Source organism: Entelurus aequoreus, linkage group LG20 (assembly GCF_033978785.1).
Source record: "Entelurus aequoreus isolate RoL-2023_Sb linkage group LG20, RoL_Eaeq_v1.1, whole genome shotgun sequence".
In the NCBI taxonomy this organism is placed as follows: Eukaryota; Metazoa; Chordata; class Actinopteri; order Syngnathiformes; family Syngnathidae; genus Entelurus; species Entelurus aequoreus.
The window spans coordinates 18,370,015-18,390,519 of NC_084750.1; the positions used below are offsets into that span (position 1 = coordinate 18,370,015).

General features: G+C 39.5%; 1 protein-coding gene across 3 annotated transcripts in view; it reads left to right on the forward strand.

Annotated features, from left to right (window-relative positions):
• The window catches only part of myo1g (myosin IG), a 135,948-nt gene that overhangs the window by 43,107 nt on the left and 72,336 nt on the right, over positions 1-20,505 (forward strand). For all 3 annotated transcript variants that reach the window (XR_009822148.1, XM_062029560.1, XM_062029561.1), the window contains 5 exons: positions 247-317; positions 10,715-10,789; positions 10,917-11,049; positions 16,213-16,379; positions 16,450-16,657. Coding sequence is in view for 2 of the 3 variants with exons in the window: in XM_062029560.1 (XP_061885544.1) it covers positions 247-317; positions 10,715-10,789; positions 10,917-11,049; positions 16,213-16,379; positions 16,450-16,657 (654 nt within the window). In the remaining variant the exon portion in view is untranslated. The remainder of the gene's footprint in view (positions 1-246; positions 318-10,714; positions 10,790-10,916; positions 11,050-16,212; positions 16,380-16,449; positions 16,658-20,505) is intronic.

The following is a 20,505-nucleotide window of genomic DNA, read 5'->3' on the forward strand; positions in this document are numbered from 1 at the left end:
AAATATTGCAAAGAATCCTGCATATGATGGATACAGTTTGTATTATCAGTAATTTGCAAACAAACAAAAGTAAAAAGCAAAAAAAAAAACAAGTTAGCAATAACTTACAAAAACTGAGTTTCTACCAGAAGAGAGCAGAGTTTCTTCCATTTGCAGGTTTATTTCTCAGCACAAATTGAAAGCGACATCTGTGTATAAAAACAAACATTTGAGTTTTACTCCACTTTTGTATTTTGACTCCTCCAGCTCAGCCCCACTGACAAAACCATGGACTTCCAGAAGCACTTCCGAATCCTCCACTACGCCGGAGATGTCACGTGAGTGAGCCACGTTAAGTCTCTAACCTCCGTGTGATGTCATTCTCTGCATGTTTTGGGCCGGGGTTCAGAAGTGTAATCCGAATGATCCTATTAAGAGGTCAGTTTAGGACGTTTGTTGCATTAAAAGAAACATTCCAGTGGTGTTTATTATTTACTGCTTGGGAGTGTGAGTTTGACACGAAAGGCAACAATATGGCTCTTTCTTTTAATTATATACAAAACCCAAAACCAGTGAAGTTGGCACATTGGACTACAGGCAGGCCAGTCTAGTCTAGTACCTGCACTCTTTTACTATGAAGCCACTCTGTTGTAACACGTGGCTTGGCATTGTCTTGCTGAAATAAGCAGGGGCGTCCATGATGACGTTGCTTGGATGGCAACGTATGTTGCTTCAAAACCTGTATGTACCTTTCAGCATTAATGGTGCCTTCACAGATGTGTAAGTTACCCATGCCTTGGGCACTAATACACCCCCAGACCATCACAGATGCTGGCTTTTGAACTTTGCGTCTAGAACAGTCCGGATGGTTCTTTTCCTCTTTGGTCCGGAGGACACAACGCCTAAAGTTTCCAAAAACAATTTGAAATGTGGACTCGTCAAACTACAGAACACTTTGCATCAGTCCATCTTAGATGAGCTCAGGCTCAGCAAAGCCAACAGCGTTTCTGGGTGTTGTTGATAAATGGCTTTGGCTTTGCATAGTAGAGTTTTAACTTGCACTTACAGATGTAGCGACAAACTGTAGCTACTGACAGTGGTTTTCTGAAGTGTTCCTGAGCCCTTGTGGTGATATCATTTACACACTGATGTCGCTTTTTGATGCAGTACCGCCTGAGGGATCGAATTGCTGCTTACGTGCAGTGATTTCTCCAGATTCTCTGAACCGTTTGATGATATTACGGACCGTAGCTGGTGAAATCCCTACATTCCTTGCAATAGCTGGTTGAGAAATGTTCTTAAACGGACAATTTGCTCACTGCATTTGTTGACAAAGTGGTGACCCTCGTCCCATCCTTGTTTGTGAATGACTGAGCATTTCATGGAAGCTGCTTGTATACCCAATCATGGCACCCACCTGTTCCCAATTAGCCCGTTCACCTGTGTTATTTGGATGTTCCAAATAAGTGTTTGATGAGCATTCCTCAACTTTCTCAGTCTTTTTTGCCACTTGTGCCAGCTTTTTTGAAACACGCTGCAAGCATAAAATTCCAAATGAGCTAATATTTGCAAAAAATTACAAAGTTTTCCAGTTGGAACGTTAAGTATCTTGTCTTTGCAGTCTATTCAGTTGAATATAAGTTGAGAAGGATTTGCAAATCATTGTGTTCTGTTTTTATTTACCATTTACACAACGTGACAACTTCACTGCTTTTGGGGTTTGTACAATTTCCAATTTAGTTTCACGGTGTCCCCTTCATTGTCTGCCTTAATGTCCCAGAGGTTGCTTGAGGCCTGTGGCCATCATCAGCACAGCCAGGGCTTTGGTTTCAGACGACACCGCTCACGTGTCCTGCCCTCAATCTCAAGAGGGGCCGGACATGAACACATCCAGGGAGGACGGGGAGGGATGAGACACTTTTGTCATGTAGCAAGAAGAACTGAGATAGGATTTATTGACCTTTTCTCCCCCACTAACACAAACAGTTACAGTTTCTGCCATTTGGAGTATTTAATTTGAACGAACCAAATAAATAATGAATATTTATATGATATGGAAAAAAAACTGCACGCCCACATCAAAAAAGGGATTAATGCAGATTTTTATATTATTCATTGATGTGTGGGGTTACTTATTTTTTTCTTGACTTCATGTAGATCAGTAATTTATGCTGAGCACATTTCAGTGCAAAAGCATATCACAACATGTCAGTAAAAATACACTTTTTTAATCATCTACTGCAAATATCCTCAATATCAGGGATGTTTTTCATCGTGGGCCGTATCAATCTATCAGTCAGAATGTACATATGTGTGTTCGCGTTGTCTCGATACCAATATTTTGGTACCATACCAAAATATATTTCGATACTTTTCTAAATAAAGGGGACCACAAATTTTTTTTATTATTGGCTTTATTTTAACAAAAAATCTTAGGGTACATTAAACATGTTTATTATTGCAATCAAAGAACAATTTAGTCCTTAAAACAGTGAACATATTAGACCACTTGTCTTTTAGTAGTAAGTAAACAAACAAAGGCTCCTAATTAGTCTGCTGACGTATGCAGTAACATATTGTGTCATTTATCTACCTATTATTTTGTCAACATTATGAGGGACAACCTGTAACAATGGATTATTAATCTACCTGTTCATTTACTGTTGATATCTGCTTGTTTTCTGTTTCAACATGTTCTATCTACACTTCTGTTAAAATGTAATAATCACTTATTCTTCGGTTGTTTGATACTTTACATTAGATTTGGATGACACCACACATTTAGGTATCAATCCGATACCATATAGTTACAGGGGCAGCAATGTTCATATCAGTACTGATACGGCACCTAATATTTTCAAGATCATTGAATGATTCCATTTTTTGATCACACTTATAATTAGACAAAAACACAGGATGGCAGAGTAACGATATCAATGAAATATTACAATGATTTCCTACTATGATTTAGATCCTTTGGTTTTTGCCCTCCTGAGTTTGTAAACGATAACAAAAACGACAAAATATTTTTTTGATACTAAAAATCATCGATCTAACCACTGTAGTATTCACCATATAATGATATTATACTTTGTATCGTCACTGTCGATATTTGTACTGATTCGCCCACCTTTGTTTACATTCAAGAGCATATCCTCCTGCAGTGTAGCATGTTTAGCTAATCGTCATCCTTCAGTGACATTAAAGAAACATTGTTTATTTGCCACCATGGAGGCGAAGATCGCTGACTTAGGAGGGACGTTAGCCGCAAGCAAGAATGCTACAGTGTGTTGATGACGCGTTTGTTCGTTTGTCGTGTCAAATTCGCGGGACACTGCTAGAATGGGTCATCAACATGCATTATCACGATATAACGATAGTAGGGTTGTACGATATACCGATACTAGTATAGTATCTGTAATAATGAATCAAAAACGGTACTATACTATGTTTGTAAAGTACCGGTTCCCGGGCATGACGTCACGTCCGGACATTGCTGGTTTTACGAGCAGAGGAGCATGTTTGGCAGCGCACAGTCACAGAGTACTTACAAGCAGACACAGTGTGTAGACAGAAAAGGGAGAACGGACGCATTTTGGTCTAAAAACTGACGATAAAGTTGAAGTTATAACACTGAAACACCCTCAGGAAGAGGTGCTTTAAGACATGGCTAGCTAGCTAGCGGCTAAAGTCTAACTGCAGTCTGCAGCGTTTTAGCTACTTCTAAATCACTAATCTTCGTCTCCATGGCGACAAATAAAGTGAGTTTCTTACAAGTATTATTATCACTGCAGGACAAGGAATAGCTAAACATGCTTCACTACACACCGTAGGAGGATACAATAGCTCACCGCCGTCACAATGTAAACAAACGCCATGGGTGGCTCTACACCTGACATCCACTGTAATGATACCAAGTGCAAGAGCGTATCTAGTCGATACTACTATGATTACGTCGCAATTGTTTTAATCATCACAAAATCTTTTTTCCTTTTGAAATAAATTCATACGTTTATAAACTCAGGAAATACATCCCTGGACACATGAGGACTTTGAATATGACCAATGTATGATCCTGTAAATACTTGGTATCGCATCGATACGTAAATTTGTGGCATCATCCAAACCTAATGTAAAGTATCAAACAACAGAAGAATAAGTGATTATTACATTTTAACAGAAGTGTAGATAGAACATGTTAAAACAGAAAATAAGCAGATATTAACAGTAAATGAACAAGTAGATTAATAATCAATTTTTACAGCTTGTCCTTTATAATGTAGACAAAATAAATAGGTGTATAAATGACACAATATGTTACTGCACGTCAGCAGACTAATTAGGAGCCTTTGTTTGTTTACTTACTACTAAAAGACAAGTTGTCTAGTACGTTCACTATTTTATTTAAGGACAAACTTGCAATATTAAACATGTGTTTAATGTACCCTAAGATTTTTTGTTAAAATATAGACAATAATGTCATTTATTGTGGTCCCCTTTATTTAGAAAAGTACCGAAAAGTATCGAAATACATTTTGGTACCGGTTCTAAACGATAGTATTAAAAGCTCTATGGTCTCACAAATGTACATCATTTATATCGTGTATCATCTAGTGTTTCAGAATTGTGTGTTGAGGACCTGTATGTTGCAGCTTACTCTGAAATTCGAACCGATCCAATGATTTATTCATGCCACAGTCATTGATTTGATATGTTTGTTCCCACATCTGCAGTTTTGCATGTAAACATGTAACCAATAGTATTTGAAATGCCTGCTGGTACATCATTGACGGCTTTTTACGCCTATCTGTATTCTTAGCTCATTTTGTCCGGTGCGGTTTGTGTAAACACCACATGCCAGACTGGAGTGTGGGCTTAGGTCCAGGTCACTCCCCATGAGCTGTCTCTCCTCCAGGCTGGTGCTGCCCACCCTCTATCTCCTCCTATCTGAGTCAAACCTCACTGGAGCTAAATATACCACCGCCTCTCTCTGAACCGACACGCGCTTTGACCTACTTTGCCCGTCTTCTTTCTTTCCCTCCCGCTGCAATACGGCAACCTTTACCTGACGTCAACTTTGTCATGCACACAAAGTTGCCTGCAGCCTTTCTGCTGATGGATTGATCGAGTGCATGACATCTCACACGGTGGTCACCTGGGTCCCTTCTTCCTCCCCATGTGTCGGCCTTGACCTTCACTTTCCTTTGAGGCGTCTCATCTCTGGAGAGCCTCTGCCCTTCTCCCTGCGTGTCCTCCCCCGTCATGCCTGTCCTTTTAAGTGAATGTCGCCGCTTGCTCTTATACGTTTCGACTTCTCCTCCTTCCCTTCTGAGCTCTATGGCAAACTTCAACTGGAAATCTGTTGAGGTGGTTGTGAGCCATAGGACACCTCTGGCATGGTGAGCCTCTCTCTAAGTACACATTTGATGGATGTTGATGGACGGGACCAGGGGTGTGGTCTCAATATGACATCACTGTGTAATTTGCATGACGTATTTTCCGAATTATAAGGTGCACTGCCGATGAATGGTCTATTTTTTTATCTTTTTTCATATATAAGGCGCACCGGGTACGGCGCATTAAAGGCCTACTGAAAGCCACTACTACCGACCACGCAGTCTGATAGTTTATATATCAATGATGAAATCTTAACATTGCAACACATGCCAATACGGCCGGGTTAACTTATAAAGTGCAATTTTAAATTTCCAGCTAAACTTCCGGTTGAAAATGTCTATATATGATGACGTATGCGCGTGACGTCAATGGTTGAAACGGAAGTATTAGTACCCCATTGAATCCAATACAAAAAAGCTCTGTTTTCATCTCAAAATTCCACAGTATTCTGGACATCTGTGTTGGTGAATCTTTTGCAATTTGTTTAATGAACAATGAAGACTGCAAAGAAGAAAGTTGTAGGTGGGATCGGTGTATTAGCAGCTGGCTGTAGCAACACAACCAGGAGGACTTTGACTTGGATAGCAGATGCGCTAGCCGACGCTAGCCGCTGACTGCACGGATGATCGTGGTGAAGTCCTTCGTCCTTCCGTCGATCGCTGGAACGCAGGTGAGCACGGGTGTTGATGAGCAGATGAGGGCTGGCTGGCGTAGGTGGAGTGCTAATGTTTTTATCATAGCTCTGTGAGGTCCTGTAGCTAAGTTAGCTTCAATGGCGTCGTTAGCAACAGCATTGTTAAGCTTCGCCAAGCTGGGAATTATTAACCGTGTATTTACATGTCCATGGTTTAATAGTATTGTTGATCTTCTGTCTATCCTTCCAGTCAGGGATTTATTTATTTTGTTTCTATTTGCATTTGAGCCCGATGCTATCACGTTAGCTCAGTAGCTAAAGAGCTTCGCCGATGTATTGTCGTGGAGATAAAAGTCACTGTGAATGTCCATTTCGCGTACTCGACTCTCATTTTCAAGAGGATATAGTATCCGAGGTGGTTTAAAATACAAATCCGTGATCCACAATAGAAAAAGGAGAAAGTGTGGAATCCAATGAGCCCTTGTACCTAAGTTACGGTCAGAGCGAAAAAAGATACGTCCTGCACTGCACTGTAGTCCTTCACTCTCACTTTCCTCATCCACGAATCTTTCATCCTCGCTCAAATTAATGGGGTAATCTTCGCTTTCTCGGTCCGAATCTCTCTCGCTGCTGGTGTAAACAATGGGGAAATGTGAGGAGTCCTTCCTCCGGTGACGTCACGCTACTTCCGGTACAGGCAAGGCTTTTTTTTTATCAACGACCAAAAGTTGCGACCTTTATCGTCGTTGTTCTCTACTAAATCCTTTCAGCAAAAATATGGCAATATCGCGAAATGATCAAGTATGACACATAGAATGGATCTGCTATCCCCGTTTAAATAAAAAAAATTCATTTCAGTAGGCCTTTAAAGGAGTCATATTTTATTTTTTTCTAAATGTAAAAGACTTCCTTGTGGTCTACATAACATGTAATGGTGGTTCTTTGGTCAAAATGTTGCATAGATGATGTTTTACAGATCATCTTCAAGCCGCTTTCTGACAGTCGCTTCAGGATGCGCCGTTTTGTGGGCGGTCTTATTTACGTGGCTCACCTTCGACAGCGTCTTCTCCCCGTCATCTTTGTTGTAGCGGTGTAGCATGCAAGGACGGGAGTGGAAGAAGTGTTAAAAGATGGAGCTAACTATTTTAATGATATTCACACTTTACTTCAATCAATTACGGAGCAGCATCTCCTCATCCATCGGAAATGTGTCCCGTGAAAAACCGTCTGACGGGAACTCTCCAATAACTAAAGTTCCTTGGGTGAATAACGTAAACTCACTAGACTGGTATGTTTTAGCGCTTTCATGGCGAGTTTACTGACAGATATAAGTAAGAATGGTGTACTAAGTGTGACCAGTAGATAGCAGTCACACATAAGAGATACGTGTAGACTGCAATATGACTCAAGTAAACAACACCAACATTTTATATGTTCCATTGAAAATATAGAACATTACACACGGCGCTCAAAAATCTATCAAAATGTTTTAGTAGGACTTTGTTAAGCTATGAAGCCACACCGCTTGATGGTTTGTACTGTGCTTCAACATAGAAGTATTATTATGGTGTGTGTACAAGGCAGTGGTTCTTAACCTTGTTGGAGGTACCGAACCCCACCAGTTTCTTATGAACCTTCACCGAACCCTTCTTTAGTGAAAAATAAAAAGTTTTTTTTTTCAAATTCAAGACAAAGTTATGTTTTTTTACTGGTGCACAAAATGAACCGTGCATGAACATCACCTTGTTCAAAGAACAACACAAACACAGTGCATGAACTCACAACAAATTACACACCTGCAAATCAGATGGAAAATTAGAGGGAAAATTGTTTGGGGGATATCCATAATACGCTGATAGGGAGAAGTTTTTATTTACACGATGAGTTGGGTGTGTCTTGACCTCAGCGGCGGAGGCTCTGCCGAACCCCTGAGGCTGACTCACCGAACCCCTAGGGTTCGATCAAACCCTGGTTAAGAACCACTGGTATAAGGTAAGACATACTATCTGGTATTTTGTTTTGCAATATTATGCAAAAGCAAGTTTTCTTACCTTATGGTACCTGCTGATCCGTATTTTGGATCTGCATAAATCCTGAAATTTTGTACGCGTCCGCCTTTGTAGTCCGTGCCGACTCCGTAGTCGATAAGCTTCTTCTTTTTCTCTATCTTCTTGTTATGGAACATTCATCCTCCACTGTTGCCATTTCCAGGGGCGCCACTAGGGATTTTGGGCCCCATGAAAAGAATCTTTACAGGGCCCCCTGTATTATAATTTCATCATCATCAGGGGCCTCTCTGGGCCCCCCTCCATCATGGGCCCCTAGAATCCGTCTCCTTTACCCCCCCCCCCCCTTTTCGGCGCCCCTGGCCATTTCTAATATAAAGTAGTGTAAAGTTCTTACTTATATCTGTCAGTAAACTCGCCATGAAAGCGCTAAAACATACCGGTGTAGTGAGTGTACATTATTCACCCAAGGAACTTTAGTTATTAGAGGGTCACGGGACACATTTCCGGCCTTGTCGTTGTTTCCGGATGAGGAGATGCTGCTCCGTTATTGATTGAAGTAAAGTCTGAATGTCATTAAAACATTTAGCTCCATTTTTTGACACTTCTTCCACTCCCGTCCTTGCACGCTATTCCGCTACAACAAAAATGACGGGGAGAAGACGCTGTCGAAGGTGAGCCACGTAAATAAGACCGCCCACAAAACGGCGCATCCTGAAGCGACTGTCAGAAAGCGGCTTGAAGATGATCTGTAAAACATCATCTATGCAACATTTTGACCAAAGAACCACCATTACATGTTATGTAGACCACAAGGAAGTCTTTTAATGTAGAACAATAAATAAATAATATGACACCTTTAACGCGCCTTATAATCCGGTGCGCCTTTTGTATGAAAATAGACCTGAATAGACCCGGAAAATACAGTATTAGTAAATTGAGTTTGACACACCTGACTTAAGGCCTAACATAGTCCAGGGTCACTACAGCTGCTGGTAAAAGTGGTAGTGGAGCTAAATTATGTAACTGGCGCCCTGCATGACTTGATGAGCTGTGATGCCTCACAAAGCCGCCCAAACGTCTTCCTGTTTAGTAAACGTGCTCAGCAGTGTCCATTTAAAGCAATCGTGAGGAGAAATAATGATGTGACCCCTGCACTCGCACACATTCTGTCATCTGGAGTTTGGACATCTTGACTTTTCTCCCAAGTTCTCTCCAGCTCCGACCTCCCACCTTCGTCTGAACTACTTTTGTTCATAAAGTCTTTATTACTCTCGAGGGATGATACTCGAAACCGGTTTTCCCGGTTGTTCGATAAGAAAAGAACCGAGTCCTCGGACTCTAATCCCTTTTTGAGAACCGGTACCCGTTATCGAGACCACTATAGTAAAGAAAAACAGTTGGTTCTTTATTCGAATCCCGTCCCGACCAGAAATGCTCCGTGGCACATCACAAGAAATGACGTCACGTAGCTCAGTCATTAGGCGCAGATAGCGAAAGCAGGAAAAACAATGGACGGGAAAAAGCGCTCCAAGGTGTAATAAAGTTCAAAACAAAAGGTATAATCCAATGAATAACTTTACTGAGAGATTTGAGCAGGGTACAAACACATGACCAACACTTTTACCACCAACCGGAAACATAGCAAGCAGGCTAGCAACGCACCTCCTTTACGGCAGCTGTAGCAACGTTCTTAAAGCAACCGCAGCACATACATATATATACAACACATCTCCCTTTTTTAACTTTTTGTTTTTCTTTCCTTGTAAACAAAACAAAATCACACTGTATATGTGTTGTCTGTCTAATTATAAATAATGCAGACGAGGCGTGTTGGCTGAGTTCTTGACGTTTACTTTCACAGCGTGCTCATAACCTCATTCTTAGCTGCCGGGTGGCGACATGCAACAACACTTTTCGGGGCTACCGCGCATGCTCGTCACTCCTGTTGCATGCTGGGTAGTGTAGTTATATTCCCTAGCTCATAACATCTTTCCCCCTATAAAGAAATAATGTTAACTCAATAAAGTGTATTTGTTTTTTTAGCTTTAACTTTTCGTTTTTTAGCATTGTAACCACATTTGCAAACAACTTTTCTCTTCATAGAATGTTCTTTCAATAAAGAAATAAAGTGCAAAAATGTCAAAGCATCATAACAAACAGTTATGTCAAATAGCAGCAGAAGTGCACTTTTTGGAGAGCTGTATTATTTTCAGTTTTGTGCCCAAGGGACTGATTTTATTTAACACTATAGTATTATTTATACACCTATATTGATCACAGAGACAGGTTGTTTTTGTGTTACTGTTGTAGCTGAGATAGGCTGCAGCGCCCCCCGCGACCCCGAAGGGAATAAGCGGTAGAAAATGGATGGATGGATGGATGGTATATATTTGTTTCTCTGAAAAATCCCACATAATATACTTTGGGTAACAACAGTCAATATATATTTATTTTATTTTTTAGGGGGGTAACAGTCAATATTTTTTTATTAGATTTTATTTTTTTCTTATATAATAAAAGTGAGCTTTTGTTAAACCAAATATTGTGTGTTTTTTTCCATATACAACAACCTATCTGGATTCGATAAGAGAATCGATAAGAAATCGGTTCGATAAGAGAATTCGATAATAGGCTCGAACTCGATAATTTCTTATCAAACATCATCCCTATTACTCTCCCTCGCCGTCTATTACAGATATTCCGTGGAGGGCTGCTTGGACAAAAACCGAGACCTGCTCTTCCAAGATTTCAAGCGCCTGATGTACCACAGGTGCCAAACACACCATCAGGACACTAGAGAAACCGGGCCGAGTAAACGCATGGGTTCTCTTCAAAATCACGCCTCCACTCACTTATTGAATCACGTCCCCTTTTCTCTTTTCTGCCCTCTTTTTAAGCTCCAACCCAGTTATGAAGGAGATGTGGCCTGATGGCCAACTCGGCATCACCGAGGTCACGAAGCGACCTCTTACAGCAGCCACTCTCTTCAAGAACTCCATTATAGCCTTAGTGGATAAACTGGCCTGCAAGGTCTGTATTGTGCACTTTCTGCTTGGCTTGTGTCTGTGTTACTTCAATTGTTTTCAATGTTTTCTTAAAGCTGAGGTACCTAAGTTATATTCTTAAAAAAATAATAATCATGTTGGCATCATAAAGTAATAATTTCTGGAAAAATCGTACATTTAGGTGCCGTCTGTGCCTTACAATAAAGTATTTTAGTAAATAAAACCCTGGAAGACAAAATCAACCAATCCCAGGATTTAGAGAAAGGAGGGGTAAGCAGAGCCCAAGAAGAGGTCTCATCGTTGGCTGATACGATATATATTTAATGTTTTATTTATTTATTTGACAGGGACAGTACAATGAAACATTGCTACCCAAAGGTAACCGATGTCAAAGTACATAAGCCTTCTAGTCACAGGTTAATTTGCAATCCTCATCCCTGGTTAGGCTTTTAAAAAAGAGTTGAGAAAAGTCAAAAACACATACAAAAAGTACAAAATAAAAGTACATTAAAAATAATTGGCCCCATTTGTCCATACTACACCCAGTTCTAGTGCTCACAATCCTGATTTTCCTTAACCTCTTAAGGCCCAAGCTGTTTGTTTACTTGCTTTTTTTAATTTCTCTTTGCTATTTGGGCTTATTGGACCCTAATTAGAATAAAAACTAAGAATCATCTTTTGATATAATGTACTTAGTCCATTAGTACACAAACGTGTACTTCATTTTTAGTGACATGCTAATTCTTATTTTTACAGTTTTTTTTCCCAAATTCCATTGTATGTTATACTCTCCTGACACCACCAGATGGCAGTATAAGTGTCCACATAAGCGGCCATATGACCCCAATTCAGTAGTGTTCACAATTTTGGAAATAAGAGCTAAAATGTGCTGTCCACGCATGTGGCCACTAAGCCTTTAGATTAAGCCACTTTTTCAGTTTTGTGGAGAAAAGTTTAATGTTGGACTGTGACTTTAACTCCAGTGGCAAAGAGTTCCACAGATGTGAGGCCTTCACTGAGAACGCAGACTGACCCAGACTGGTCTGGCATGTAGTAAAGCGTGTAAACTTGTTTGCTGTAAAGCAGGGGTCACCAACGCGGTGCCCGCGGGCACCAGGTAGCCCGTAAGGACCAGATGAGTAGCCCGCTGGCCTGTTCTAAAAATAGCTCAAATAGCAGCACTTACCAGTGAGCTGCCTCTATTTTTCAAATTGTATTTATTTACTGGCAAGCTGGTCTCGCTTTGCTCTACATTTTTAATTCTAAGAGAGACAAGAGTCAAATAGAATTTGAAAATCCAAGAAAATAATTTAAAGACTTGGCCTTCACTTGTTTAAATAAATTCATTAATTTTTTTACTTTGCTTCTTATAATTTTCAGAAAGACAATTTTAGAGAAAAAATACAACCTTAAAAATGATTTTAGGATTTTTAAACACATATACCTATGCAATGCCAGGCTTCCCACTAACTGACAAAGAAACAGATAACATATTTGGTGTCGAGTTCAAAGTGAGAGTTGACTTTTGTATTTTACATGAGTTATTATTTGTACAAACATGGTGCAAAGTAATTCATGATTTGTTAAACATTTTTAGTGGCTAGCTAGTTAAAATGGGATATTGTGATTTCACAAGACTGTCTTAGAAGTCATCATTTGAAAATGTTCAATTTAAAAAATGTGCACTTAGAGAAAATATAAAAATAAAGTGTTGCATATTGATATTTATCTGTTTCTATATATATTTATTGTGAGAAATCATTAAGATGATCAGTGTTTCCACAAAGATAAATATTAATTATTAATAACAACATAGAATTAAAGGTAAATTGAGCAAATTGGCTATTTCTGGCAATTTATTTAAGTGTGTATCAAACTGGTAGCCCTTCGCATTAATCAGTACCCAAGAAGTAGCTCTTAGTTTCAAAAAGGTTGGTTACCCCTGCTGTAAAGTATCGCTTGTGGAAATTTTGCGATAACTGCGCTTGCCTTTACAGCATGAAAAAACCCCAAAAGAGGACATTTAGAGGAAGAAAATCCTGCAGATTGCGCCATCAAACCTCTTTCTATATTCAAATGACCTTAAAAAATAATTTACAATCCAAAACAGAGAATGCTTAAGCACAAAGGTCTACTCTACTATGCACAATTGATACCTATATAAACTATATTTTTGAATATCGGTTATTTTGCAGTTTGATCAATGTTGTCTAAAGATTATCCATTGTTATCATGAAAATATGCCTTCAGTCTGCACAGTAGCGTTAAAACAGTTTGTAATGGCGCACAAGCGTCGTACATCACTCCGCTCAGTGCACCCGCTTGGTTTCTCAGTCCTGTAACAAGATAGCGTGTCCTGCCTTGGACAGACCCGTTGATGTGAAGCCATCCTTCTGCACTTCAATGTGCCTTTTAATAAACCCAGTGCTAGATGAGCCTCAGCTGCTCCGCCCGTCTAATTGAGCACATGTCCATCATAGTTAGCAATCACTCAATTGGCCAATCAAACTTCATCTGTGCAAAGCACCGTTCAAACACACCACTGAGGTTTAGAGATGACTCACCAGCCATGGGTAAAATATACTTGACATGTGAGACTACCAATAATATGAAGTCAGTCAAATACACAGAATATAGAAAGTTTAGTTAAAAGGATTTAATAGATTTTTGAAATTAGAATTCTGTTAATACAATTAATTCATATAAGATTAGCGATTATAAGTAGTACCTCAATTTTAATGGGAGACAGGTCTGGACTACAGGCAGGCCAGTCTAGTTCCCCCACTCTTTTACTACGACGCCACGCTGTTGTAACACGTGCAGAATGTGGCTTGTCATTGTCTTGCTGAAATAAGCAGGGGCGTCCATGAAAAAGACGTTGCTTGGATGGCAGCATATGTTGGTCCAAAACCTGTATGTACCTTTCAGCATTAATGGTGCCTTCACAGATGTGTAAGTTACCCATGCCTTGGGCACTAATACACCCCCATACCATCACAGATGCTGGCTTTTCAACTTTGCTCCTATAACAGTCCAGAGGGGTCTTCTCTTCTTTGGTCCGGAGAATACGACGTCCACAGTTTCCAAAAACAATTTGAAATGTGGACTCGTCAGACCACAGAACACTCAGTCCATCTTAGATGAGCTCGGGCCCAGCGAAGCCGGCAGTGTTTCTGGGTGTTGTTGATAAATGGCTTTCGCTTTGCATAGTAATTTTAACTTGCACTTACAGATGTAGTGAGCAACTATAGTTACTTACAGTGGTTTTCTAATGTGTTCCTGAGCCCATGCGGTGATATCCTTTACAGATTGATGTCGCTTTTTGATGCAGTACCGCCTGAGGGATCGATTTGCCACTTAGGTGCAGGGATTTCTCCAGATTCTCTGAATCTTTTGATGATATTACGGACCGTAGATGGTGAAATCCCTAAATTCCTTGCAATAGCTGGTTGAGAAATGTTGTTCTTAAACTGTTGGACAATTTGCTCACGCATTTGTTGACAAAGTGGTGACCCTCGCCCCGTCCTTGTTTGTGAATGACTGAGCATTTCATGGAAGCTGCTTTTATACCCAATCATGGCACCCACCTGTTCCCAATTAGCCTGTTCACCTGTGGGATGTTCCAAATAAGTGCGTGATGAGCATTCCTCAACTTTCTCAGCCTTTTTTGCCACTTGTGCCAGCTTTTTTGAAACATGTTGCAGGCATCAAATTCCAAATGAGCTAATATTTGCAAAAAAATAAAGTTTTTCAGTTCGAATGTTAAATATCTTGTCTTTCAATCAATCAATCAATCAATGTTTATTTATATAGCCCTAAATCACAAGTGTTTCAAAGGTCTGCACAAGCCACAACGACATCCGCGGTACAGAGCCCACATAAGGGCAAGGAAAAACTCACAACCCCAATGGGACGTCGATGTCTTTACAGCAGGGGTGTCTACAGTGTGGCCCGGGGGCCATTTGCGGCCCGCAGCTAATTGTTTACCGGCCCACCACACATTCTGGAAATACTATTGCAAAAATAAAAAAGAACATTAAAAAAAGTGGAATGAGATGAAATCTAACGAGAAAAAGTTGCAACGTTGACACAAAGCTGCCATGCAGGCTGTTTTTTTTTCTTTTGTCTTTCTTTATTTGATTTTTTTTGCCATTGCTCCAAAAAAAAAAAAAAGACAAAAAATCCATGTTATATTTAATTATTTTCAAGGCTCCAATTACTTCAAATATTTCACTTTTAAATGTTTTATGTGGTAAATATTGCATATATTGTGTAGTTGCCATATAAAAACATCAACGTTTTCTTTGACAAAAGTGCATAATAGTTCAAGCGTAAAATGGACAGATTAATCTGAAGTTGATCTCATAACTTAAGTGTTGAAAGTCAAAGAAAAACCTAATAAAAATGTATCACTTTATGAGTGGGGGACCTTTTGGATCCTAAATATATTTAGTGGTATTTTATTTATCTTTTCACTGTGATTACTCAAAAATATAAAGAATTAAAATCAATGGTGTCCTGCATTATTGATCTTTTAGGGCTCTAATTACTAAATACTGCATATTTCAGTTTTACTATTAAAAAAACAAAGTTGTTTTTGACAGAAAAGCCATAAAACTTTATTTTTTATTTTGTATTACTTTATATCAACTTGAAGTTGATATAGAGATTTACTGTAAGCGTTAAATAATAACAAAAAAATAATAATTTGACTTATTTTTAACATTTTAATGACTGAGACCCTTTATGGTTCCCGGGACTCCTAAAGGTAAAATAAATAAAAAGTCCATATATTTTGTTATGGTTTGAAAATGAAAAATTTAAAATGGCCCCCACATGCTTTAATTTTTCCGTGTGCGGCCCTCAGTGGAAAAAGTTTGGACACCCCTGCTTTACAGTCTATTCAATTGAATATAGGTTGAAAAGGATTTGCAAATCATTGTATTCTGTTTTTATTTACAATTTACACAACGTGTCATCTTAACTGGTTTTGGGTTTTGTATATAAATTATGTGCCCATAATTACATTTGAATAATCACATTTCACAACCTTGCAATTGCGGTTATTTTCTGAAAAATAATCATAACTAGCTTGAGATAATTCAGCAACTTTTATTTTGATAGCATAGTGAAAACCTCCTAGATACTAACCTGATGTGATAAAGTAGACAAAGCCTTTGCCTTTCAGGAGCCGTACTACGTGCGATGCATCAAGCCAAATGAACGGAAGTCTCCTCTGCTGTTTGACGACGCTCGCTGCAAGCATCAGGTGGCCTACCTGGGCCTGCTGGAGAACGTCATGGTCCGCAGGGCGGGATTCGCCTACAGGCAGCCCTACGCTCGCTTCTTGCAACGGTAACAGAGATACTGATGACAATTCACTTCATATTCACTCCACGCTGATGTTTAATGCAACGTTCTATAGGTATAAGATGACGTGTGAGTACACTTGGCCCAACCACCTGATGGATTCGGACCGGGAGGCGGTGGAGGCCATCGTCAAACAGCACAGTTTCCAGGACGACGTGGCGTACGGCCACACCAAGCTGTTTGTGCGAACGCCGCGGTCTCTCTTCACTTTGGAACAGGAGCGTGCCGCCCTCATCCCCATCCTGGTCCTTTTCCTACAAAAGGTCAGCCAGCTCGCCTTTGCATAGAATAAACACTATGCCAGGCATAGACAAATTGAGGCCCGGGGGCCACATGCGGCCCAATAAGCTTTTCAATCTGGCCCGTTGGACATTCCCATATAATTTATTTAGATCTTTAAGATGTAAAGTGTAGCTGCCATTATGATGTTTTCAAATGACCGTAAGTCTTGAACTATACTAAGTTTTTCAATGCTTGGAATCTGCGCTTTTGCATGATATACTAGTTACTATGGTAATCTAATTAGTTACTATGGTAATCTGTCACAGTAGCTCAGACGAGGCACCAAGCACTTTCCACAGAGTGTTTCCAGAGCGGCCAGCCTGAAATGCGGGTGTCTGGGACAGACGCGGAAGGAGATTTTTACAACAAAGTTTGAAAGCTGAGTGATGTATCAGATATTTCAGATTGTAAGTGGGTTGTTTTTTTAGCCTTCGCGTTCATATTTCGCTGTGTTTGTTGCATTTTTGTTGCATTTCGCTTAATTGTAAAATACCGTATATTACCAAATAGTAGCCCGGGCGTTTATTTCACAAAATGGGGTCAGACCCCGGGCGGCTATTAGGACATGGGCGGTTATTTGCACAAGGCTTTTATTTATTTTTGCACCAGCCTGCACCAGGCCATTATTTGGTTACAATGGTTACTGTCCAGTACTTTTTTTTCGTACAAAAAACTTTAAATGTAAAAGCTATTGTAAACATACAAACAAAAAAACAATAGACCAACATGAGGTAGGCTATCAAAAGACAAGAGATCAACAAGGCCTCAACATGGCAGTAATGCAACAATTGTCAAATAGAATACCAATACTAAAAATAAAGAAACTTTTTAAATAAAGCAGCCTACCGGGAAAAATAAAATGATGGTACCAAGTACTCAAGTATAAAACCCACCATCAAAACAGAACAATAATTCTGTCACTTAAATAAAATAAAGGCTAGAGTACTCCAAGTTTTAAATAAAGCAGCATACAGGAAAAATAAAATTATGGTACCAAGTACTCTATAAAACCATCAAAACAATAATACTGCAGCAAACAACCCCAGTAGTATTTTAATCTAAATTATGCAAATATCAGCCCATGGGCGGCTATTTGGACATAGGCGGTTATTAGGAAGAGGCGGTTAATTCACAAAATGGAGTCAGACCCCGGGCGGCTATTAGGACATGGGCGGTTATTTGCACAAGGGCGTTTATTTGGTAATATACGGTATGTGGATGGAGAGGGGGTGTGACGTTCATATGTTGTCAATATTCAGTGTTTTATCCTTCATAGTTAATATTGTAAATCCCACATTCTTTATTTTCATGTACATTCTGGGTGTGTCATTCAGTAAAAAAAAAAAAAATTACATTCCGATTTTTTAAGGCATCCAAAACTACTGTAAAGCACCCAAACAACAGAAGAATAAGTGATTATTACATTTTAACAGAAGTGTAGATAGGACATGTTGAAACAGAAAATAAGCAGATATTAACAGTAAATTAACGAGTGGATTAATAATACATTTTTATAGCTTGTCTCATAATGTTGACAAAATAATAGGTAGATAAATGACACAATATGTTACTGCATACATCAGCAGACTAATTAGGAGCCTTTATTTGTTTACTTACTACTAAAAGACAAGTTGTCTAGTAGGTTTACTATTTTATTTAAGGACAAACTTGCAATAATAAACATATGTTTAATGTACCCTAAGAGTTTTTGTTAAAATAAAGCCAATAATGCAATTTTTTGTGGTCCCCTTTATTTAGAAAAGTATCAAAACGTATCAAAATACATTTTGGTACCGGTACCAAAATATTGGTATCGGGACGATGTTATTGGACACCAAAGAGGTGCCTAGTGTTGTCCCTCCATCCATCCATCCATTTTCTACCGCTTATTCCCTTTGGGGTCGCGGGGGGCGCTGGAGCCTATCTCAGCCACAATCGGGCGGAAGGCGGGGTACACCCTGGACAAGTCGCCACCTCATCGTAGGGCCAACACAGATAGACAGACAACATTCACACTCACATTTACACATCATACTAATATATTCGTACCGGTACCAAAACAAATTTAGATACTTTTCGGTACTTTTCTAAATAAAGGGGACCACAAAAAATTGCTTTATCTGCTTTATTTAAACAAAAACTCTTAGGCTACATTAAACATATGTTTATTATTGCAATTTTGTCCTTAAATAAAATAGTGAACATACAAGACCACTTGTCTTTTAGTAGTAAGTAAACAAACAAAGACTCCTAATTAGTCTGCTGAAGTATGCAGCAGTGGCGTGCGGTGAGGTTAACGTCTGGTGAGGCACGACTGCATCATCACAGTCAGATTTACAAACATATGAACCTGCAGTGCAGGTGTACCTAATGTTGTGTCCCTGCGGTCGTTCGCGGCTCCTGCAGCGCGAGCATTGTTGTTTTTGCACTTTCTGGCTTCTTGTTAAGTGACTTTTTTTGGGTGGATTTGGTCTTGCACGTGGAGGGTTTGGGTGTGGGCTTTGGTTGGTGTGGCCGCGGCGCTCCCGTCGGGCGGTGCATTCTGCGGCGGAGGTGCTTGGCACCAGGAGGCGGGGTTATGAGACGAGCCTCACACAGTGTGTCTTCGCAGCAGAGTTTTATGATCGCTCAGCACTAAAAATATGTTACGCACATACAGTTGTTGACAAAATACACTGTACATTATATACCTCAGCTAACTAAACTATGGAAATGTATAATATAATTCATATAGCAATACGGTCTCACTGCAGAGCAGGCCAGCAGTTAGCCGAGTCATTGCGCACAATCCATGTTGAGGCACAAATCAGTGACGTGCCTCAACTGGCTGCTCAACACCGCACCGTCTCTTCTCAGTATTTGAACGGCAAATGTGAAAATAAAAATAAAAATAATCTAAAACTGGTGAAGTTAAATGGAAAATAACTTTAGTATAATCACTGGATACATATAACAATTTAATTATTATTTTTTTCTTTTTACTTTTTTTTTTTCTTTCCATGATGGCAGGTGAGGCCGTGCCTCCCCTGCCTCTAGTGACGGCACGCCACTGGTATGCAGTAACATATTGTGTCATTTATCTACCTATTATTTTGTACACATTATTAAGGACAAACTGTAAAAATGGATTATTAATCCACGTGTTCATTTACTGTTAATATCTGCTTATTTTCCGTTTTAACATGTTCTATCTACACTTCTGTTAAAATGTAATAATCACTTATTCTTCTGTTGTTTGATACTTTACATTAGTTTTGGATGATACCACAAATTTGGGTATCAATCCGATACCAAGTAGTTACAGGATCATACATTGGTCATATTCAAAGTCCTCATGTGTCCAGGGACATATTTTCTGAATTTATAAACCTAGAATAAATTTTTTTTTAAAAAGGAGAAGAAGATGTGATGCCAAAAAATATTGACGTAATCATAGTAGTATCGACTAGATATGATTAGAGGCGGTATAGTACTGAATATGATTCATTAGTATTGCGGTACTATACCGACAACCCCAGAGGCGCCACAAATATTTTTTTTGCTAAGTTCTACCCGTTTTAATGAGGAAGCATTGATCTGCCAGTCCTTTTACTTGCCACGTAGACATGATTTAATGTCCCAGACGTCCTGTTAATCATCCACTAGGAATGGGCGCATGCCATCCAACGTGGCTCATGTATAGATGAAATGTATGCTTGAATCCCAATCCCCTCTCACGCTAATGGGGATCATTAATGCCATTCAGAGCGCCGTTACATAAAAGTCAATTAGGAATTACCATCTTCTTATATAATGACCTACTTGGATGAGTCTGCAGGAGAAGTCCAAT